Source organism: Cupressus sempervirens, chromosome 10 (assembly GCF_028749045.1).
Source record: "Cupressus sempervirens isolate cs-2001-9-10 chromosome 10, ASM2874904v1, whole genome shotgun sequence".
In the NCBI taxonomy this organism is placed as follows: Eukaryota; Viridiplantae; Streptophyta; class Pinopsida; order Cupressales; family Cupressaceae; genus Cupressus; species Cupressus sempervirens.
This window is the reverse complement of record NC_143127.1, coordinates 264,400,009-264,421,066: the sequence shown is the minus strand read 5'-3', so window position 1 is coordinate 264,421,066 and position 21,058 is coordinate 264,400,009. Positions and strand designations below refer to the sequence as shown.

Here is a 21,058-nt window from a genome sequence, read left to right as displayed (position 1 = left end):
GTCTCGAAGTGTGCCGGAGGTCATGATACTTGTGATAATGGAGACTATATTAAGTTGATGTAACTAAGATCATGTTGTTATCTGATTGACAATGTTCAGTTGTTGTCTCGTAGTGTATCAGAGATCAGATAATTTATATCCTTCTTAGATATATAATAATATAATTATTGGTAGGTACCATGATGTTGATGCCAATGTTTATTATGTGCATGAGATGATCATATTGATCAAATCCTACTTGAAGATCATTGTACTCATCATGATGGACTACATTAAGTTGTTATCCTTGAGATCATGGCTATTATCTGATAAACTACATTTAGTTGTTGTCCCACAGTGTTGGAGATCAGATAACACATATCTCTATAAAATATAACATATTCTTTTGGTAGGCATCAAGGATTAATGTCAGTGCACATAAGAATATAAGTATGATGGATATCATATGATTGATATTTCTTGTTGAAACATACTTTGGATCATATTGAAAGATAACATGTGAATTGATAGTGTATGTTGATATCCTTAACTATGTCATTCCAGAGATATCTTTTTGAGATGATATCTCTTCATATGCTTGAGAGCATAATGTGTTCCATAACAATCCTCCTTGGGTAAGAGGGAGTGTTAAGATTGTAGCTTCAATCAGATTGATTTGATCTTAAGGTACATTATTGCCGGTAAATCATCATTTAGACAAATACTCTTACATCTACTTATATACCTCTCTCTCTCTCTCTCTCTCTCTCTCTCTCTCTCTCTCTCTCTCTCTCTCTCTCTATATATATATATATATATATATATATATATATATATAATCTAATGATGGTTCACCATAGAGATGTCTCGTGAAGAGACATGACTCCTCCTCTCATATTTATAAGTCATTCAATTCCATATTTTTGGGGAAAAATTGGCCAGCCCTTTTGGTAATGAGCACTATGACTCAAAAAAAACTGCAAGATGTTATGGTAAATCGATGTTGTTATTTCTAGGATCATTTCTACAAATGTAGAATCATAGCCATTGTTATTGATGAAGTCCAAATGCTAATTTGGATCTAATATAAATATCAGAGGGGACATCTCTTGAAAAGATGTCTCTATGGTGTAATCATCATTTAAATAATATTATATTAACATGAATAATAATAATATGTATAACAATATATATATATATATATATATATAGGAAATGATGATTACCAAAAATGATAATGTATATCAGATCAAATCAATTCGACTGAAGCTACAACTTTAAAACTCCCTTTTAGCTAGGGAGGATCAGTATAGAACACATTATTCTCTCAAGTATATGAATAGATATCATCTCAAATTTTATAACACATGATTGAAATAAATTCCATAGCTTTAATATAAGCTTAAACAATACCTTAATTAGGGTCTATAATAGTAACTATGTCATGGTGTCCGACAATATCCGACCCAAAGAACCATAACAAGTTGGTTATCATGGTGCTAGACAAAATCTGGCCTAAAGAACCATGATGAGTTGGTTATCATAGTGTTCAACAAAATTCGGCCTAAAGAACCATGATAACAAGTCTACCATTTATAAGATTGCCACCTTACAATGGTTACCTTCTGTCTGTTTGTTATCATGACTTCTAGCACTCTGAGAAAATAATTTAATGAAGTCTATCATGATAACAAGTCTACCATTTATAAGATCGCCATCTTACAATGATTACCTTATGTTTATATATGTCAATGAAAGATCGTCGTCTTTCATTACATATCATATGTGAAATGGTAACCACCATCAACCTAGTTAGAGGGTGGTGCAAAGGCTTTCGCCTTAATTTTCTCTCACAGAGAAGAATGCATTACAAGGAGTTTCACTTAGAACTTCTCCTCACAGAGAAGATATCATTCACAAACGATTACACCTCAAAAAATTCTCCCTTTGAGCAATGATTCTGAGAAGTCAAGTCCAATGGTTACTCCCTTATAGATTTTCCCCAATGATTCTTGTCAGATTCACTCTGAATCTAATATCTAATTTTCTGGTGATAAGTCATCACTGTCTCATGATATATATGGGAGTGGGCCCATCAAAATCATGTAGTTATACACATTTATTTCTAGACTCCCTCTAACTATCAATCTTCTAAGCTCCTGCATTGCCTTAGAAGAAGTGTCACACTCCCTCTTAATGTAGAAGAATCTCATAATCTCAATCATCAAAGATGTTTTCTTCAAGAGCCTCACTTTATCCATCTTGATCATTAGGGTCTTTGGAGGTACTATCATTAGATTGAGTCTGCACAATATTTGGTAACATATGTAAAGTACCAACCTTCTTTTCCTATAAGAAAATCCTCAAACATATAGGAAAAGATCAAGGCAAATAACCCTTATAGTATGTATAGAATTACAAATAAGAGAAAGACTACAAAGAGCAGATAAATGTAAAAGATAAAAATACTTATTTGCAAATGAAGATTCAACACTTGTTTTTTTTTTAGATTATTTGAGAATGGAACATCTCCCCTCTAAATAAGGTTTAAGTGGGAATGGAACATTGACTATTATTCTGCCCACAATGTAAAATCTGCACTCATTCTTATATTGTTGAACAATTTTGTATTAAACATGACAACTCCTTTCTAAGCTCCAAATTCTCTTTTCATACATTGAAGGTCCAAACATTCGTTTAGTTTAACAGTAGAAGCGAACATGTCTTATTTTATCAAACTTGTTCATAATATACCAATATCTTGATTAAGTATGATTGTGTCACATGAATGACTCTACAACTCATACCTCAAGTTTCATTCATCAAGGAAGGACTCACAAAAGGTTCAAATGAATTCTTAAACTTCATTAATGTCTCAACACAACTCAATTTTCCTTACAGTAACTTTTTCAAATACAAGTGACATCATTTAGAAGTCATCACTTCCTCATGATGTACACAAGGTGTAGGCCCATTAAAATTATAGTCACAAGGTATATTTATGAATAAAAATCCTCATGACTAATACAATTTAATGATCACTAAAGAATTCATCTATATATGGTTTACTCCCTCTGAATCAATATAACCAAGATTGTAGAAGGTAGAGTGAATCATATCCTCTATCTGTTCCCTCTCTTTCTAGGTTGACTAAAATGTCAGCCTCCCTCTGAATCTTAATCTTCCTCTCTTTCCTACAAGAACATTCATAGAAAAGATCAAGGGAAATAACTCTTACAGTAAATATTTACCTTGATCTTTTCTATGAATGTTCTTGTAGGAAAAAGAGGAAGATTAAGATTCAGAGGGAGGTTGACATTTTAGTCAACCTAGAAAGAGAGGGAACAAATAGAGGATATGATTCACTCTACCTTCTACAATCTTGGTTATATTGATTCAGAGGGAGTAAACCATATAAATTCTTTAGTGATCATTAAATTGTATTAGTCGTGAGGATTGTTATTTATAAATATACCTTGTGACTATGGTTTTAATGGGCCTACCCCTTGTGAACATCATGAGGAAGTGATGACTTCTAAATGATGTCACTTGTATTTGCAAAAGTTACTGTAAGGAAATTTGAGTTTTTATGAGACGTTAATGAAGTTTAAGAATTCATTTGAACCATTTGTGAGTCTTTCCTTGATGAATGAAACTTGACGTATGAGTTGTAGAGTCATTCATGTGACACAATCATACTTAATCAAGACATTGGTGTATTGTGGACCATTTGAACCATTTGTGAGTCTTTCATGTGACGAATGAAATAAGAGATTGACTAATATAAAACTCAAGGATAATGGATAATTCTTCATAAATCATTCCAATATAGTATAGTTAAAAGTCTAATTTAAAAATATAAATGGAACATCTATGCATATAAATCTTCTCAATATAAACTTTAAATAGATTATTACAATCATCTTTTCAATAATTATTTTAATTATCCTTTGATTATATTTATACATTTCGCATTTGCATGTTCACCTATATATGTATGTATGTATGTATAGATGTGTGTGTGTGTGTGTGTGTGTGTGTGTGTGTGTGTGTGTGTGCAATGATAATGTACTATACTAATGAATAATAAAATAACATATTATACATCATATATTTTTAGCATATTATACAAATAAATAAATAATTATTACATACCTTAATTGATGCACTTAGCCCTATAAGATTGTGGCATTTTACCTTTATTTCTCTTTCCCACATAGTATGTGCATTGTTCTTATTTCCCACATGTCTTGTTTGTAGTCTATATGAGGTCCATGTCACGTAAATTCTAGTCCAACTTTGAAATTAATTATAATGCACGTGCATGCACACACACACACACATATGTAATTACAGATTCATATAATTAATTATATATACTAACATAAATTATAATCACAACATTCATATTAACAATAATAATAATATTTATTAAAAAGTATACCTTCTTAAAATATACCTTGGCCTTTCAAGGTGATGAGGCTCATGACTTCCCTACTACCTTTTTCACTTTGCTAGTTATGTTAAACACTAGCTCTTCAAAATAAAAAAAGGACCATGTGCCAGCCTTGCTCAAACGTGGATGTCACTCGCCTATTACTAATTGGACCAATATCTCATGAGCTTCCTATTTTGTTTGCTGATGTGATTTTGAATTTCCTCCAAGTGCTGGCATCACTTCAAGGTCTGTTTACCATTGGTTATATCTTGCAGATTGTAGTTCACCATGCACACAAAGGTAATCGGTATCATCCAAACCACTTTCAACATTCATGTACCTGAAGAAATTACAAATATTTAGATCATTAATATGGGTAGTGTTCAATTTCCCAAACTTAGTTTTCTTTTCAAAATCCAAACTGATATCCTCTTTGGGTGGTCAGACTATGTGCACCAATCATTGCGGCCTATACACTTAATTTCTAAGTGGGGCCTGTAGTCATTGGCAACTTAATCCCACTCCCTTTCCTTGTTAGAGGTTTCAAACTTCTCCTCATGGCATATAAGGTGTCCTCCCTTTATAATAAACTCATCTTTATATTTCTCAATTCCTTCCTTTCTAGTGGTTGTGTTTAATCTAAACTATCACCCCTCACAAGGCCTCGTGTCCTTATTATCTACTCTTGTTTGGCAGAGTTGACACTAACCATTATATTGACTATGTGCAAATCAATCAATCCAAGTGCATATGCAAGGCATGAAAGAATATTCCAAAAATTAAAACCCACGTCATATTGCACTTGATTGCATTTAAACATATTTCTCAAAGCACATGAAATCCTTGCACAAAAAAGACAAGATATGTAAAAAATGAAGTTTCAAAATTATAGTCTTAGATACAAGAGGCCAGTCAGTATGATGCAAAACCCATATATGCACTCATCGACATGCAAAAAACAACAATGTTACAAGCCATAAGATCCCATCTAGGTGCAAGATCTCATCACATTCTTTTTGTAACGAAATTTATGATTGGAAAAATAAAGGTTGCAATACCAAGGAGCAAGTCACAAACATGAATCATCCCTAAGATTATAGATCTTGAATCTTTATAGACGATGTATCTTGTTGATTCCTCCACAAACAAGTCTATGCATTCCACATTATTATTTTCTCTAATTTTCTTGCATTTGCATTCCTGCTTTAATACCATGTTATTTCTAGGATCGTTTCTACAAATGTAGAATCATAACCATTGTTATTGATGATTTCCAAATGCAGATTTGGATCTAGAGGAGGGGACATGTCTTGTAAAAAGACATGTCTCTATGGTGTAATCATCATTTAAATAATATTATATTAACATAAATAATAATAATATGTATAACAATATATATAATATAATATGTATATATGTATATATATTATAACATGGATAATTATATATAGGAAATGCTGATTACCAATAAAAATAATGTATATAAGATCAAATCAATCCGATTGAAGCTACAATAGATGTAACAAAGGAGATGGAAGCTCCTTATATAGATTAAAAAAAATGATGTTTCTAAATGGAACAATCGTGAACTAAAGACAAATAGAAATTATTTAATAAACTAAAGACTAACGAAGATGACTATTAAAGAAATATTATTATATTCTAATACAAGAAACCACAATTTTTGTGGGAAAAAACGACAAAACCTTCCAATGTTTTGTTCATGAAAAATTCAAAAAATCCGAAGTCCAACAACACGGATCATGATTTTTGGAAACAAAACTAGAAAACATAGAAATGATTTGGAGGAGAAAATTGAAAAAAAGACAAATTTTAAGGAGAGAAATAGATCAATAATCCATAGACAATATTTTCCTAATAGTGAACCATCTATGAGTAGTTGGCACAAAATCCAAGATAGAAATCAACATAAACAACTTCTATTTCAAGGAAAAATGGTAAACCTTTGTCCAAAATTGTATGAAACCATTATAATGTTTCGAGGGAAAAATTACAATACATATGAAAATTATTTTGAAGGGAAAAATTACCTTTCATTTTTTTTTTTTTCGGAGAAAAATTAGAAAAAAGCGACTCTAATGTTTTATGGACAAAACATATATAAATCCGAGAATTATTTTTAGTAAAAATTAAAAAGTTATAAAAACCTCTCAAACATAGTGCTGTCATTAATTCGCTGAGAAATCCCGAAACCCTAGCTGTGTGGAGCAAATCGGTGCGGGCTATACAGGCACGAATTTAGCATTTTGTATGTCATGTTTTACAACTTTTGAGAAAATAAACCAAGTGTCCGACGAAATCCTTCTACAACTTTTGAGAAAAATAAACTGTGTCCGACGAAATCCGTGCCTGCATAGCCGATGCCGAGCAAATCACACTCGGAGAACATATAGGTCATGCACAAAAAATCCGGTGGAGGGAAAAACGACCTGTAGAAGAAAAACCGATACAGGTTGTAGACAAAAGTGCGACCCTATGTAGACAATGTACACATATGTCTTTGGATCCTATGAACCCATTCTGTTGTGATTTTGGATTTGTTTTTGTGCCTGATTGGCCCTATCAGTGAAGTTGAAGTAGTTATAGGTTTTTGAGTTTTTACTTTTTGAGTGAGACTTTGACCAAATCAATCAATTGTGAGAAGGTCCAGCAGATTGTTAGCCCATCCAATTGCTAGAATAGCAGTTCCATTCTATTATCGTTAAATTTGATTGTTAATCTTTCTTGAAGATAGTTGATTTCCTGCCTTATCAAAGTTATAATAAAGAACATAGGCCTGTATAATTTTAGATATAAAACATGGCATGTTATAGACAAATAGTTAACAACTATCTTTGATGCTATGTTGATTGTGGCTTATTTTATTTTGAATACTTTGGTTTTATGTTGGCCTATCTTTATTAGCAAGGCAACAATTTTCACAAAGAACTTGTGAAAACAGGTCATCATGGGGGCCGGGGAAGAGAAACGTCAAGAAATGATGCAAAACTTGTTCGGGGAATCAGATGAAGAGGTAGAGTCTGATCAAGAAGCTGTTCAGCAGTCTGCATACCCATCTGTAAGTTCTTGATACCTGTAGTTGTTTTTTGTTTATTGAGATTTCCATTTTCCAACGGGCAATTTTGTTATTTAGTGTCAAAAGTGGAGAGAGAAGTAAACCAGGCAGACAGCCGATTTAAGAAACTGAACTATAAAATGTCTACGGAAGCCAATTCAAGAAACTGTACTACAAAATGTCTACTGAGAATATCCGTGCTTACATGATTATGGGAAATATTTTTGATCTCATTGATGTCTATTTCCATTTGTTGGTTATAAATTTCAAATTGTGCTCCATGGCTAACAACAGCAGGCGACTAACAAGAACATTGCTCGTGCGACAATCCACATACTACCTGAGATTGTCAAAATGTCCTCAAAATGACCTGCAGCTATGGAGTCGAATTTTAAAGATTATATGCATGATGAAGATATAATAGATTTTGAACTGTGCTCCATGGCCTTTGGCTTCTTAATATTAAATGAACTGCTTTGAAAATTTCTTGAATTGTGGTTTTCTTCAATATTATCTTCATTCTCATTGTGTCAGTTTTGTAGCAAAACTTGAACTTAATTTATCTTCGTCATGCATATAATCTTTAAAATTCGACTCCATAGCTGGTGGTCATTTTGATGACATTTTGCTTATCTCAAGTAGTATGTGGATTGTTGCAATAACACAATGCTCTTGTTAGTTACCTGCTGTTGTGCAAAGAAATACACAAATAGAAAACATAGATTCCCCACCCCCCGAATATTATGAATAAGAGCTTTAAATCTGAACTATACGTTCCTACTTGATAGGAACATTCACAACAAATACACTAAGCTATAATACAACTCACAACATATAGTTAGGAGATCTAGCAATAAAAGTAGACTAGACTATACGTTATAAGCTTGGTTACCAATTAGGGTGCAGATGCAAGAAGTGGGTCTGCAAATGCTTGAATTTGTTTTGGGGGGCTGCAGATGGTGTTTGGATGTGTGTGTGTGTGTGTATAATGTTTATGCAAAGAAATGCATTTCCATTGACCTTGAATATTGAATAAATAGACTGACCTTGACCAATTTCTTTTTGCCAATGAAGGACCCCTAGTCCTTGCCTTGGCACTTCTCTTCTCTTCTTCTTGTGTCTTGTTTGTTGTTTGCTTTTGTTGGACACTGTTTGGTGCTCCTGCTTCTGTCAGCTATCTTGTTGTAAGCTCTCAGTCCCATAGACCTTTTGTGGTCTTTTGTTGGACATTAATATTATTATCTTATCTTATCTAGGATCACAGGTTCACAGATATTGCCAAAATCCTCAGTCAAAAACTACAGATTTCCTGAACTGGAAACAGCATCAGATAGGATCGCATGGATTTGTAATGGAAGACACCTGGTATGGAAAAATTAACATACATAGTAGGAATTGATCTTTGCTGCCACACAAACTCTCAGACACATTTTCCACATCTAACACAAGACAATGCTCTGCAAATGCCCTCCATATGTAATTGACAACCTTTGGATTTAGCAATTTTGATTTCTTTCTTCTCTGCAAGCCTAAACTGGATATAAAGCTTAACCAAATAATAGAAGCATATGTGATTTTGGGTGGCTTCCACAGGCTTCTGCCTCCAGTGCCAGGATGCCCGCTTCGGCTTCTAAGATTATAAGGAAAAAGTAAGATCTGAATAGTAAGCAAGACATCAAAGGTTTCCATCAATTTCCCTGACAAGAAGGTAATAACTTGTTGATGGTGTGGTCAAGAGTCAAGACAACTAATCAGAGCTCACAGATGCAACAGGATACCCAGTTTGGTTCAACAAACAATTCTTATTCTTTTAATTTGAAAAAACCAGGTACAATAAAGTTTCAAAAAAGGACATGCTCTGCACTTCTCTACTGCCTTGTTGATAAGCTGATCATTGGTGAAAAGAACAACCAGACAGCTGCATCTAAATTTCTGAGGCCCTATTATTTGTTGTACAACCATATGATTCCCCTCATGGACCCAACTATTCAACTCTGTTAGTTCCTCTTTTTTTCCTCTGTCAAAGATATTTCATCAAGTCACAGAGTACATTATAAGGAGCAGCAGCTACAGAAAGTATCAGCATCACCAAGCAAAAAATAGTACAATGAAGTATATGTAGTTACATCATATACATATGTTAGTGCAAGAATAAAGGCTAAGGGGAGTTAATCCAAAGCTTCTATAACACTGTTACTGCATTTGGTTGTGTCTGTCATCGGTGCCAAGTGTATTACTCTCTTCATCTTACTGGGACCTTCACCTTCAGCCAGTTTAGGAATCTTGTTTTCCTCCAATACATTTTTTAGCAGTTCCAATTCTTGTTGATTCAAGTCATTCCTTTTTTGGGTGAAGAAATGAGCTGATATGATTTTGTTTTGTAAACAATGGTAATGCCTTCTTTAAGCAAAATCATGAACCGGTCTTTAGGAATTTCAAGAGCAACTGAGATCTGCAACATAGTAGATAGATAGATAGGGCATTCCTCTTCTTCCAGATAAACCACAGAATCTCATTTGAACGAACAAGCCAAAATCTATTCAATTCAACATTAAAAGCTTCAAGATTCCCCACAAGAATTTCATACCAAGAAAAACCACAAATAACTAATAAGAGTACCTCTTCATAGTGGACAATGCTTGTAAATTGCTGACAACTTTATTTAGTCTCAAAGAAGTTTGACTGCATTATTTAATGCTAGCCACTACAACCCTTTTGAAGATAATAGGTTTATATAATTATTAATATGAGACCTTGACACTGTTATTATGATTCCAACTTCCACAATTTAGAAGCTTCATTTGATGGTGAGACCTGGACAACTTGAAAAAGTAGTACTCCAGATTTATCGGCTCAACTATCAGAGACATCTCTACATTTTGGTAGGTTTTCTTCACTTCTTTTCACACTTTACCCAATGCACACTTCTAGGACTTGATTTTTTTTGCTGAAGTTCCCCCCAGCGTTCCAATATATTGATTCAAAGGCCTGTGAGTTGAGTTTGTTCTCTCAGATCTTTTCCTTCATCACCTTCTGCACTGTTTTTATGATTCCAACTTCCACAACTCATTTAAAGCTAGAAGCTTCATTTGATGGTGAGACCTGGACAACTTGTAAAATTAGTATTCCAGATTTATCTGGATAACTACCAAAGACATCTCTCTGTTTTGGTAGGCTTTTCTTCACTTCTTTTCTCACTTTACCCTATGTGCACTTCTAGGACTTGATTTTTTGCTGAAGTTCCCCCCACTGTTCCCATATATTGTTTCTAAGGCCTTGTGAGTTGAGTTTGTTCTGTCAGATCTTTTCCTTCATTACCTTCTGTATGCTGATTTTCTTCATTTTCTCTCACCTTCTCTATTTGAATTTTTCACTTTTCTCTCTCATCACCGCATAGTCTGCTGAGTCAGAACTGATGGTTAGTTGATAGGTGTTGCATCCATCTTTCTCAGCAATAATAAGAAGAGAACTCAGGGCCCGTTTGGTTGCTGGCATATGAATTGAAAATTAGAATAGAAAAATGGAATGGGAATGGAAATGGGGAATGGGAATAGAAAAGGGCAATTCCAATCCTGTTTGGTTCACTTAGATTTGGAATGGGAATATGCTAATCCATTGTTTGGTAGTACAAAAATGGAATAGGAATAAGGTTAAGTTTTGTATTTTTAAAAATATTTTCCTTAAATTTTTTTGTTTTGATTTATTGTTTTTTGGTTAATTTTTTCAATAATGGTAAAAAGGTTAATTTATTTTCATTTTTATTTTATTCATTGAAGTTAATGAGAAATATAATTTATTTCATTTTTATTAAACAAATAGATATAATAAAAAGAAGTTATAAAAAAATGTTTAAAAAATAAAAAATAAATAAAAAAATTATTTAAAAAAAAAAATATTAGATTGAGAATAGGAATGGCCTATTCCAATAACAACTATTTTTTCGAATGGACATATGCTTATTTTAGGGGCAAAATTAGAATATGTATGCCTATATCTTATTCTGATTTGGGGTACCAAACAAAGAATACATTTCCTATTCCTATTCCAGCAACCAAACGAGCCCTTAGATTACAGGTTTTGTTGTGATTATATTCCATAAATGCCAGAGTGGGTATCCTACGACTGATCTATAAAATTTAAAAATGAAATATCTATTTGGTACATGTTATGGGTCTCTTTAAAGTTTGGGAATCAGAACCAGATTTAGGTAGATATACTTGGTGATGTCAGCCCAATCGACACTTAATTTTACCATAGTTTAAAAACTTGCAACTCAGCAAAAATGTGTCAGGCAAGTCAAAAAGATGGCAAAATTTGTCAACATAATTTTTATTTTATTTTAGAACATGCATAAAAATGAATTCAGAGAAATGATAAGTTGTTTTTTGTTAAGTAATAGATGAAAAGAGGATTTCAGCAAGTGTCATATCTCTGTTACCAGGTTCTAGTTTGGGGATGTTGTAGGACCAAATGGGTTACAGTTTGGTAATAAGGTCTGGCTGACACGTGAGACAGCCAGTGCATGACCTTGCCATCCTGACCTTGCCATCCTGTGCAATAGAGATTCAGGACCATGCTGTGGCCCAACATGGATCACGGTTAGGAGAACTCATAGTTGTTTTCAATGAGAACATGGATAAAAAATTAAAAAATCAAATGTACATTTTTTTCACATAAAAAATTGCATTTCACAACCCTAAATCGTGGTTGTCAACTCAAAGTGATCGAAATGGGTATGGCTGGAGAGGGTCTGTTGTGTTTAGTGGACATGTTTAACCCTTTGCAATAAGTGAGAGTTGGTGCTAAATGGTTTTTCTGTTTCTTTGTTATGTTGGAACCTCCCTCAGGATGGTGCTTGTTTTTTTGAGCCTGGAAGTTGTTGTGGTTGAATGCTTTTCAAGCCCTAAAAACATATTTGATTAATCATTGTGCTTTGAGCCTCAAAAGCTAAGTTACTGTGTACGTTCATATTAACTGGCCACCCGCACTAGGTTCTCCCAAGTGTGCCCAGGGTATGCCCTAGGTGCTCCAAGCTGAATTGTACCCACTCGAGGCACCTGGGGCGAACCCTTGTTGGATGTGAAGTCCAACTGTTCATTTCTATGCCCCGAGTTGAACTGTACCCATCTGAGGCACCTGGGGCGAACCCTTATTGGATGTGAAGTCCAACTGTTCATTTCTATTTCCTTGACTGTTTACTTCACCTTTCTCTTGTTAGTTTCTTCATCTTCTCTTGAAGACTGTTGTATAAATATAGGGGCAAAGTCCTATGTATTCAAGTTGTACCCTTTGTCTTCTCTCGAAGACTATTGTATAAATATAGGGGCAAAGACCTATATATTCAAGATGTAAGCTGCAATGACTGTATGAGATATTTGCTCTGCTCTTCAGTTTGGACGTAGCCACATTTGTGTTGAACCAGGATAAATCTTGTGCACTTGTCTTGTTTATGTTCTTGTTGTTTTACTTTCAATTTCTCTGTTATGTTGGAACCTCTCTTAGGATAGTGGTTTTTTTTTGAGCTTGGAAGTTGTTGTTGAATGCTTTTTAGGCCATAACAACATGTTTGATTGATCATTGTGCTTTGAGCCTCAAAAGCTAAGTTAATGTGTACGTTCTTAGGCCATAAAAACATGTTTGATTAACATTGTGCTATGAGCCCCAAAAGCTAAGTTACCGTCTACGTTCATATTCACTAGCCGCCCACATGAGGTTCTCCCTGGGTATGCCCCAAGTGCCCCGAGGTGCATTGTACCCACTCGAGGCACTTGGGGCAAACCTCTGTTGATGTGAAGTCCAACTGTTCATTTCTATTTCTGTGACTGTTCACTTCATCTTTCTCTTGTTTGTCTCTTCGTCTGCTCTTGAAGACTTGTATAAATATAGGGGCAAAGCCCTGTATATTCAAGCTCTAAGCTACAATGGCTGAATAAGATTATTGCTTTGCTCTTCAGTGTGAATGTAGCCACATTTGTGGTGAATTGCGGTAAATCTTGTGCACTTGTCTTGTTTATTTTTCATCTGTTTTTACTTTTAGTTTCTTTGTTATGTTGGAACCTCCCTCAGGATGGTGGTTGTTTTTTTGAGCTTAAAAGTTGCAGTTGAATACTTTTTAGGCCATAAAAACATATTTGATTAATCATTGTGCTTTGAGCCTCCATAGCTAAGTTACTATGTACATTCATATTCACTAGCCACCCACACCAGGTTCTCCCAGGTGTGCCCAAGGTACGCCCCAGTTGCCTTGAGTTTTACTGTACGCACCCGAGGCAGCTGGGGCAAACTCTTGTTGGATGTGAAGTCCAACAATTCATTTCTACTTTTGTGACTATTCACTTCATCTTTCTTTTGTTTGTATTCCCGTCTTTTCTTGAAGACTTGAAGACTATTGTATAAATGTAGGGGCAAAGCCCTATGTCTTCAAGCTGTGAGTTGCAATGACTAATTATGATATTCGCTTTGCTCTTCAGCATGGATGTAGCCACATTTGTGTTGAACCGCAATAAATCTTGCGCACTTGTCTTGTTTAATTTTCATCCGTTGTTTTTGCTTTTGATTTAATCCTCTTCAATTGGTATCAAGGGTGTAAGATCTTGGAGAGCAGAGCGGACTATAAGAGCCCTTGTAATTTCCCCTTTTTGGGACATTAGAAAATGTAAAGACATATTCATATAATATTAAAATTGACTATGAGAGCGTGAATTAAAATTATAAAGGGTCAGTTTATGTTATAAAGTGGGCTAAAAGTGACAAGGAGAGATAAGACGAAAGATAGGAAGGGAGTCGAAGAGTCACAACTTTGAGGATTAAAAAGGGAGAGACTCATTCATTTGGTTCATGCTTGGTTTATGATTCAGATTTCATTCTCTCTTGCGAGAGATATTCGGAAAGCTTTAACTTTCATCCAATAGGAGGATGTAAACCCTCGTGTCGGTAGATAGTGGACGCAAACCCATTGTCTGTGGAGACGTCACATCGGGTGTCTTGCGTGTGCTTACATGTTCTTTCTTAGTATTCCAATCTAACTGTAAATCTGTGTTTAAGGTTGGACTTTTGAATGCTGGTTATTGTATTGCTGATGTTTAATGCAATAGCATATTTCAAGGTATTTTATGAGAATCTTCGGTTTTATATTATTGGTTTTATAATGCAACTTCATATGTTTATGTTCTGAATATTATTTTGAGAAAAAGATTGGGTCAATATCCATTTGGGATATTTCAGACCCAAGGCAAGAAGAAGACTGCAAAGGAAAGCAAAACGGAAGGGTAGTGTGCTGCAAAATATGAAACTGTTCTCTGAGTTAATTGCCATTTGGGATTTTCCAGCATATATAATACGATGAACAGCCGAAGATTATTGCATTGATTGGGGTGTATGCATGAAATGGATATGGCATCACACTAAATCATGTGTTTGCTCACGTTACACCAAATTTATATTTGTTAATTTGGTTGCGAATTTGGCTGCTGGTATTGCAGGCAGCCCTGGAGTAATGACAAATCAGGGACATGGGATGGCATTTCAGTGTGCTATATCAAATATGTTTAAACCCCATAATAGCTAAGGCACTTCAACTTTGATTATTGGATATATGAGGGCTGAAAGGGGATGCCTCCCAATTTTTGGTGTCTTTGTTGGGTGTACTATTTCTAATTACAATCCATGTGTGCAGACATGAGTTGTGAAATACTATGGTTGTCTGAAAGTGAGGAAACTTTGTTGCACTAGAACTGATAGAATTTTTTTGTCCTCCGATTTGGGTTTGTGTGTAGTGGTTCAGCAGCAGTCTCTAGCACTTTGTGCTTGTTGCATGACAAGTGTTTGATAAAATGATAGAATGATGGAAGAGAGCACCAAGGATGGTGTACAGACCATGGTATAGGAAGTTTTGGTTAAATATGACAAAGTGTTTGAAGTGTTCAATGTGATGTTGGGTATCGTGTTTCTGATACCATGAAGAGTTGGTGTCACAGTACAGTGGGAGTTTTGATTTGATAGTAACAATTTTGTTGTCATGAGATGGTTCCCTCCACGTGATTGGTGATGTTTGTTATTGTGCCATGATGAGCTCTTGATTCTAGATTAGAGTGTTGGCATGATACAGGCTCTCTTGACAGGTTATGCTCTTTGGAGCATGAGGTTTTCATATGTTGAGATCAAGTTATCATTATGTGTTCCCAAATTGTGCAGACATGCAGTGGGGATTTTAACAATTGGTCGGTTAGTGCTCTTGGTATCAAGTACATTGGTGAATTTACCATGGAGGTGCTCTTGAAGATTAAGAGGCTTGGGTGAGGCTGCAATTCTCTTGGTTTGGAGAACATTTGTTGAGACCGTTTCTCTTTGAAAGTTTCAGCATGAGGTATGAGGAGCCTACACTTGTAGATGGATGTGAGCTCATTATGGACCTTGTGGAGATTGTTCCAAGAGAAGAGTCATTGTGACTTGGTGTATCTTGGAGGAGCATTCTCACTCCCCACTTTTGGTCTACTTGGCAGATTTATCTCCTTGTACATTTGAGTTAAGGAGATGGTAGAGATGGTTCCTAGTTTTGGAATGTTTTTAATTTGATCTTCTTGTTTAAAAGGGCTTTCATACATGGTGGTTGGGTGTTATAAATGCTCTTATTTGCAGAGGTAAAGGAGATCATAGCACATATGAGCACTTGGTGGTGTTGGTAGAAGGATGAGTTATGGTTTGCATGTGTGTTCCTTCCAAGAGTTTTTCGAGGTCATCTATTGTAGTTGTACTTCATTATTTTTTAACGACAATATGTGGTCTTTTCATGAGGATTTGGAAGATGTCATGATATTTTTGCAGCAGGTTGGTTGCGGTTTGCAGATCATCCGAAGTTAATGCCATGCCTTCTATGTGATGATCGGTAGATTGAGTCAACTTTTAGATGACACTGCTCATGCAATTTGGATTTCTCTACGATGGTCTTCTAGTTTTTTGTACATCAGTGATTTTTGGTGTGTTTTATTGGAAGATGGTATATTTGTTATATGGTGAGTTATTGTATGAGCTGGTTATGTGGTTATAAATCAACTAATGTTGTATGGTTAGTTGGATGTGATTAGCAACTAGCTGTGGTTGCTATTCTAGCTATGGAGATTGTCTTTTGGGCAATTTATTACCATGGGATTGGTAAAGGACAGCAGAGTTAGGTGGGAGGTTGTTCAGATGTGAGGTTGCACCATAAGTCGAACTTCAAGTGGGAGATTGTTGGATGTGTATTCCAACTGTTCATTTCTACTTTCTTGACTCTTCACTTCATCTTTCTCTTGTTTGTCTTTTCGTCTTCTCTTGAAGACTACTGTATAAATGTAGGGGCAAAGCCCTATGTATTCAAGCTGTAAGCTGCAATGACTGTATAAGATATTTGCTTTGCTCTTCAGTATGGACGTAGCCACATTTGTGGTGAACCACGATAAATCTTGTGCACTTGGCTTGTTTATTTTTCATCTGTTATTTTACTTTCAATTTAATTCCCTTTTAACTCCTAGGTTGAATCCCCATGTCACTTTAAAAACCAGCAATTTTTTATTGTTTTTTGAGAAATTTAATGCTAAAATCCTAATCCATTCCTAAAACTTAAAAGCATCATTTTGCCCTTGACAAAGCACATTTTGTCTTTTCACTCTCTCATTTTCTCATTTTAGTATTTTGGAAGGCAGATGTTTTTTTAAAGGGATCAGTTGAGGAGTGCCTAAGGAAGGAAGCTAGCTTGAACTTGAAGCAAATGGCGAGGATCTTGATCTAGATCCTTTTGATGATTGATAAAGGTAGATTTAAGCTATATGCTTCAATGACTATATAAGATATTTGCTTTGCTCTTCGGTGTGGACGTACCCACATGTGTGATGAACCATGATAAATCTTGTGCACTTGGCTTGTTTATTTTTCATTTGTTATTTTTACTTTTGATTTAATTCCTCTTGAACCCCCAGGTTGAATCCCCAGTTCACTTTAAAAACCAGCAATTTTTTTTTTGGAGCAATTTAATGCCAAAATCCTAATCCATCCCTTAAAGCATCATTTTGCCCTAGACAAAGCTCATTTTGTCTGTTCACTCTCTCTTTCTCATTTTACAATTTTGGAAGGCAGATGTTTTTTTAAAGGGAGCAACTGTGGAGAGCCTAAGGAAGGAAGACAGCTTGAACTTGAAGCAAATGATGAGGATCTTGATCTAGATCCTTTTGATGATTGATAAAGATAGATTGATTGTGAATTTTGTAAATGTAAGGATTTTCATTTAAATTGTGACCCTTAAGATACATGTATATATTATGTGGCATATGGCATAATATTGATATTCTGAAGTTTGAACTATCGAGTGGTATTTGACATTGATCAATGATGTATCATATTTTCAAATGTATTTAATTTTACAATTTTGTATATTTCTTTAATTTTTAATGTATATCCCTGTCTCTCTCTATCTCTCTACATGTATCTATGTATGCCTGCGTGCATGAATGTACCTGAACCCACATACCCAAGGGCAATAATTTTTGCCTTTACCCATGCTCTGGGTTCTCATACCTGTAGGTGTTATGCCCATACCTATACTGGTAACTTAGCCGAAAAGAAAATATTTGTGCCAACAGAAAGATGGTCCTTTTAGTGACATCATTCAATAAGTTGACTAAACTATGCTACAAGTGGGAGTGGAATGGTGTACCAAGGGTTCAGTTTTATTTATATGTATACTGTATCTTTATGCTCATGTATAATGTAAAACTTATACAAATTTCTTATGTCAGTAAAAATTCTATAGACTGTGTGACTGCTCTCAAAGTGGATGATAATGATTCTGTTTAAAGAAGAACTCATTCCTCAAGCATTTCAAAGCTAAGCACACTTACACTGCCTGTTTTATTTTTTGAATATTCAGTACTTATTTATCAACCCAACTCCTGATTTAATCTGGACTAACTGTATATCTATTGTTTCTATTTATTATTTAACCCAGAGGTATGTAAAATGGATTTTATTCCCTTCCAATAATGCTTTATCTAAATAATTATGCAATTTACTTATTTAGGTTGTGTGATGTTCAATGCTTACCAAACTTATAATGTTGAAACACCATGCTGTGAAAAAGTGAATTGCCAGGAGGAAATGGTGCATTGGAACCTTACTACGTAATATATATAGACAGTAGATTATACTTATTGTGCTCATTTATTGTAGTTAACTCTAGATTCAATCTGGTCACATATAAGCCATTTTTGAGTTTTATGGGAAGTTCTTTATCTGAAGATAAATGTAATTTTATTTCATTTAATTTGTTTCTTGGTTTATATCAGCTTTACATTTGTTATGGTTTCCATGGAAATACTTGGATGCATTTATTTTTTATAACATTACTTTGCTTTGTAGGATGAAGAAGGAGAAGGGGAATTTGAGGGTGAAGGCCAAGCTGAAATTGAAGGAGAAGGTGAAGCTGAAGCTGAAAGTGAAGGAGAAAGAGCAGATAGCGAGCCTGAAAAAGAAGAAAGTGAAGGAGAAAGGTATAGAAGCTCACCAGAAAGAGAAATTAGTGGCCAAAGGATGGAGAGTGAGGGAAAAGAAGCAGAAAGTGATGCAGAAGAATATGATAGAAGGGAAGCAACAAGTAGGAGACATGTAGTCAGTGTAAGTGTATCTGAAGGGTCTGGAGAGCATAAGGGCTTAGAGGATGGGGATGAAGAAGTTGAACAAGTCCGAGAACAAAGGTGATTTTCAGCTTTTGCAGTATTTATTGATGTATCTGCTAGTGTGAATTTTTTGATGTTGTAACAAGGAAGATTTTTTAATTTACTTCGAATGTAAAATTTTATGATTCTGATACAGTGGCCTAGTACAACTTATTTTTCTTGTGTCATCATGTCATAGAGCTTACCCATATAGATGAGGAGAATTTTATTAATAGAAAATGCCTTCATACAGATTGTTACTGTTGCCAAGACAGGTTTTGTCATTAAATTTCACTGCATCTTCTGAGTTATATAATATATTGATTATCAAGAGAATTTAGCTGGATCAGTGTGGGTTTCCTTTACTTGTTTGACTATATTTTGTAAGGACTAGTCTTTGATCTGGAGGTATATGTCTTTGCTTGATATGGTCTCAATTGCATAGTCTGTGTAAGAAAGAAATAGATGCTATGTAGAACACAGTTACAGTATCTCTCATATGCTATTAAGTTCTATCTCCTCTTAATTGATATTTTCTGAAACTGTAAAACACAGTGAGCAAGGTGACGAACACAATGTTTTACGTTCGACAACAAATATGCATGATGTTTTTGGTGATTCTGATGAGGAAGAGCCACAAGAATATGCTGGTCAGAATAGCCCGGAACAAAGTCCAGGTGTAAGTATAACATGAGAAACTCATGATGAATTTTTTTATACCAAAGCAAGGCTAATAAATGATGATTACAATGGGTTTGATCCTAAAACTGTTCTGTGGATACTACTATTGTTAGTTTTAAATAGTTAATAGTTTCATGTAATATGTTTTTCTATATCTAAATGAAGTTATGAATGGCTTAATATTGTTCAGTAAAATTGATTTCTTTATTTTTTTCTAGAGGGCTGTTTCAGAAGAGGAAGGAAGTGTACAAAGGGAAATGCAACCAGAAGATATGGTACGTGATGAAGAGGAGCAATATGAATCTGAAGAAGAGCAACCATTTGATCAGAAGATAAAGGAGAAGCCAGTAGGTCCACCCTTAGATTTGGAGATTCCACTTGTAACACCACCAGGTCTCCCAGAGAAGGTAAAATAATGGAGTTCTTTCTGCATCTTGAATCCTTTGTTTCTCAGCCTTATCTTAATTTTTGTCAACTACTCCACAAAAAAGACTCAATGAAATAGGAAGAGATGGATGAAAATTACATTTCTGTTGGTTTTTGCTGTTTATGTTTTTTGAAAATTTTGGATGGTCTTTTGTAGCTTGGGTTGTAACTTTTGAGACAAGCTGTGCTTTTAGATATATAGTGTTCCGTTTTCTTTCAATGTTCATACATATTAGATCCATTTCAATGCTTGCGGTGTGCAAAATTTAAATACTGCTTAGAACTGATTTTACAAGAATTGCTTGTGGATACTGGACAGATTCTATTTCTTATGAAAACATTCCTAACCCTTATTGGAAAAGTTGTGGTTTTGTAAAACTATTATTTGTTTTGACATTTCATTGAATTTCAACTGACAAATGAAATGTTCTCTTATACAGCAGAAGGAAACCAAACTCAAGCTATAAAAGAGACTATAAATATCTAGCCTTGAGTTCCCTCCACCCCGCTTTTTGCATGCATTTAAGTAGAAAACATTACCTATAAAATTTATACCAAGGATGTCGCAAACTGTAGATGTCAATGGGCTTTTTATGATCTTTTATAAGTAGTCCAATGTTCGGATAAAGAAACTAATGCTTTTGCACAGAGTTTGGGATCATTGTTTCACTACGGAACTGGGTACAGATCATGTATGCAGAAGTACATTAAAACAATATAGAGTTCATTTTACTGGTTGATGTGCAGTGTCCTATCTTTTCCTTTATCAGTTTT

General features: G+C 34.7%; 1 protein-coding gene across 4 annotated transcripts in view; it reads left to right on the top strand.

Moving 5' to 3' along the window:
- Positions 1 to 6,581: 6,581 nt before the first annotated feature.
- VIP4 (leo1-like family protein) overlaps positions 6,582 to 21,058 on the top strand; it is a 40,294-nt gene continuing 25,817 nt past the window's right edge. Inside the window, exons 1-5 of one of the 4 annotated variants that reach the window (XM_089807503.1) lie at positions 6,582 to 6,668; positions 7,380 to 7,496; positions 18,882 to 19,216; positions 19,733 to 19,856; positions 20,077 to 20,265. In XM_089807503.1, coding sequence (XP_089663629.1) covers positions 7,386 to 7,496; positions 18,882 to 19,216; positions 19,733 to 19,856; positions 20,077 to 20,265 — 759 coding nt within the window. In that variant the 5' untranslated portion in view covers positions 6,582 to 6,668; positions 7,380 to 7,385. The other 3 variants (XM_089807501.1, XM_089807502.1, XM_089807504.1) reach the window with 3 other exon arrangements.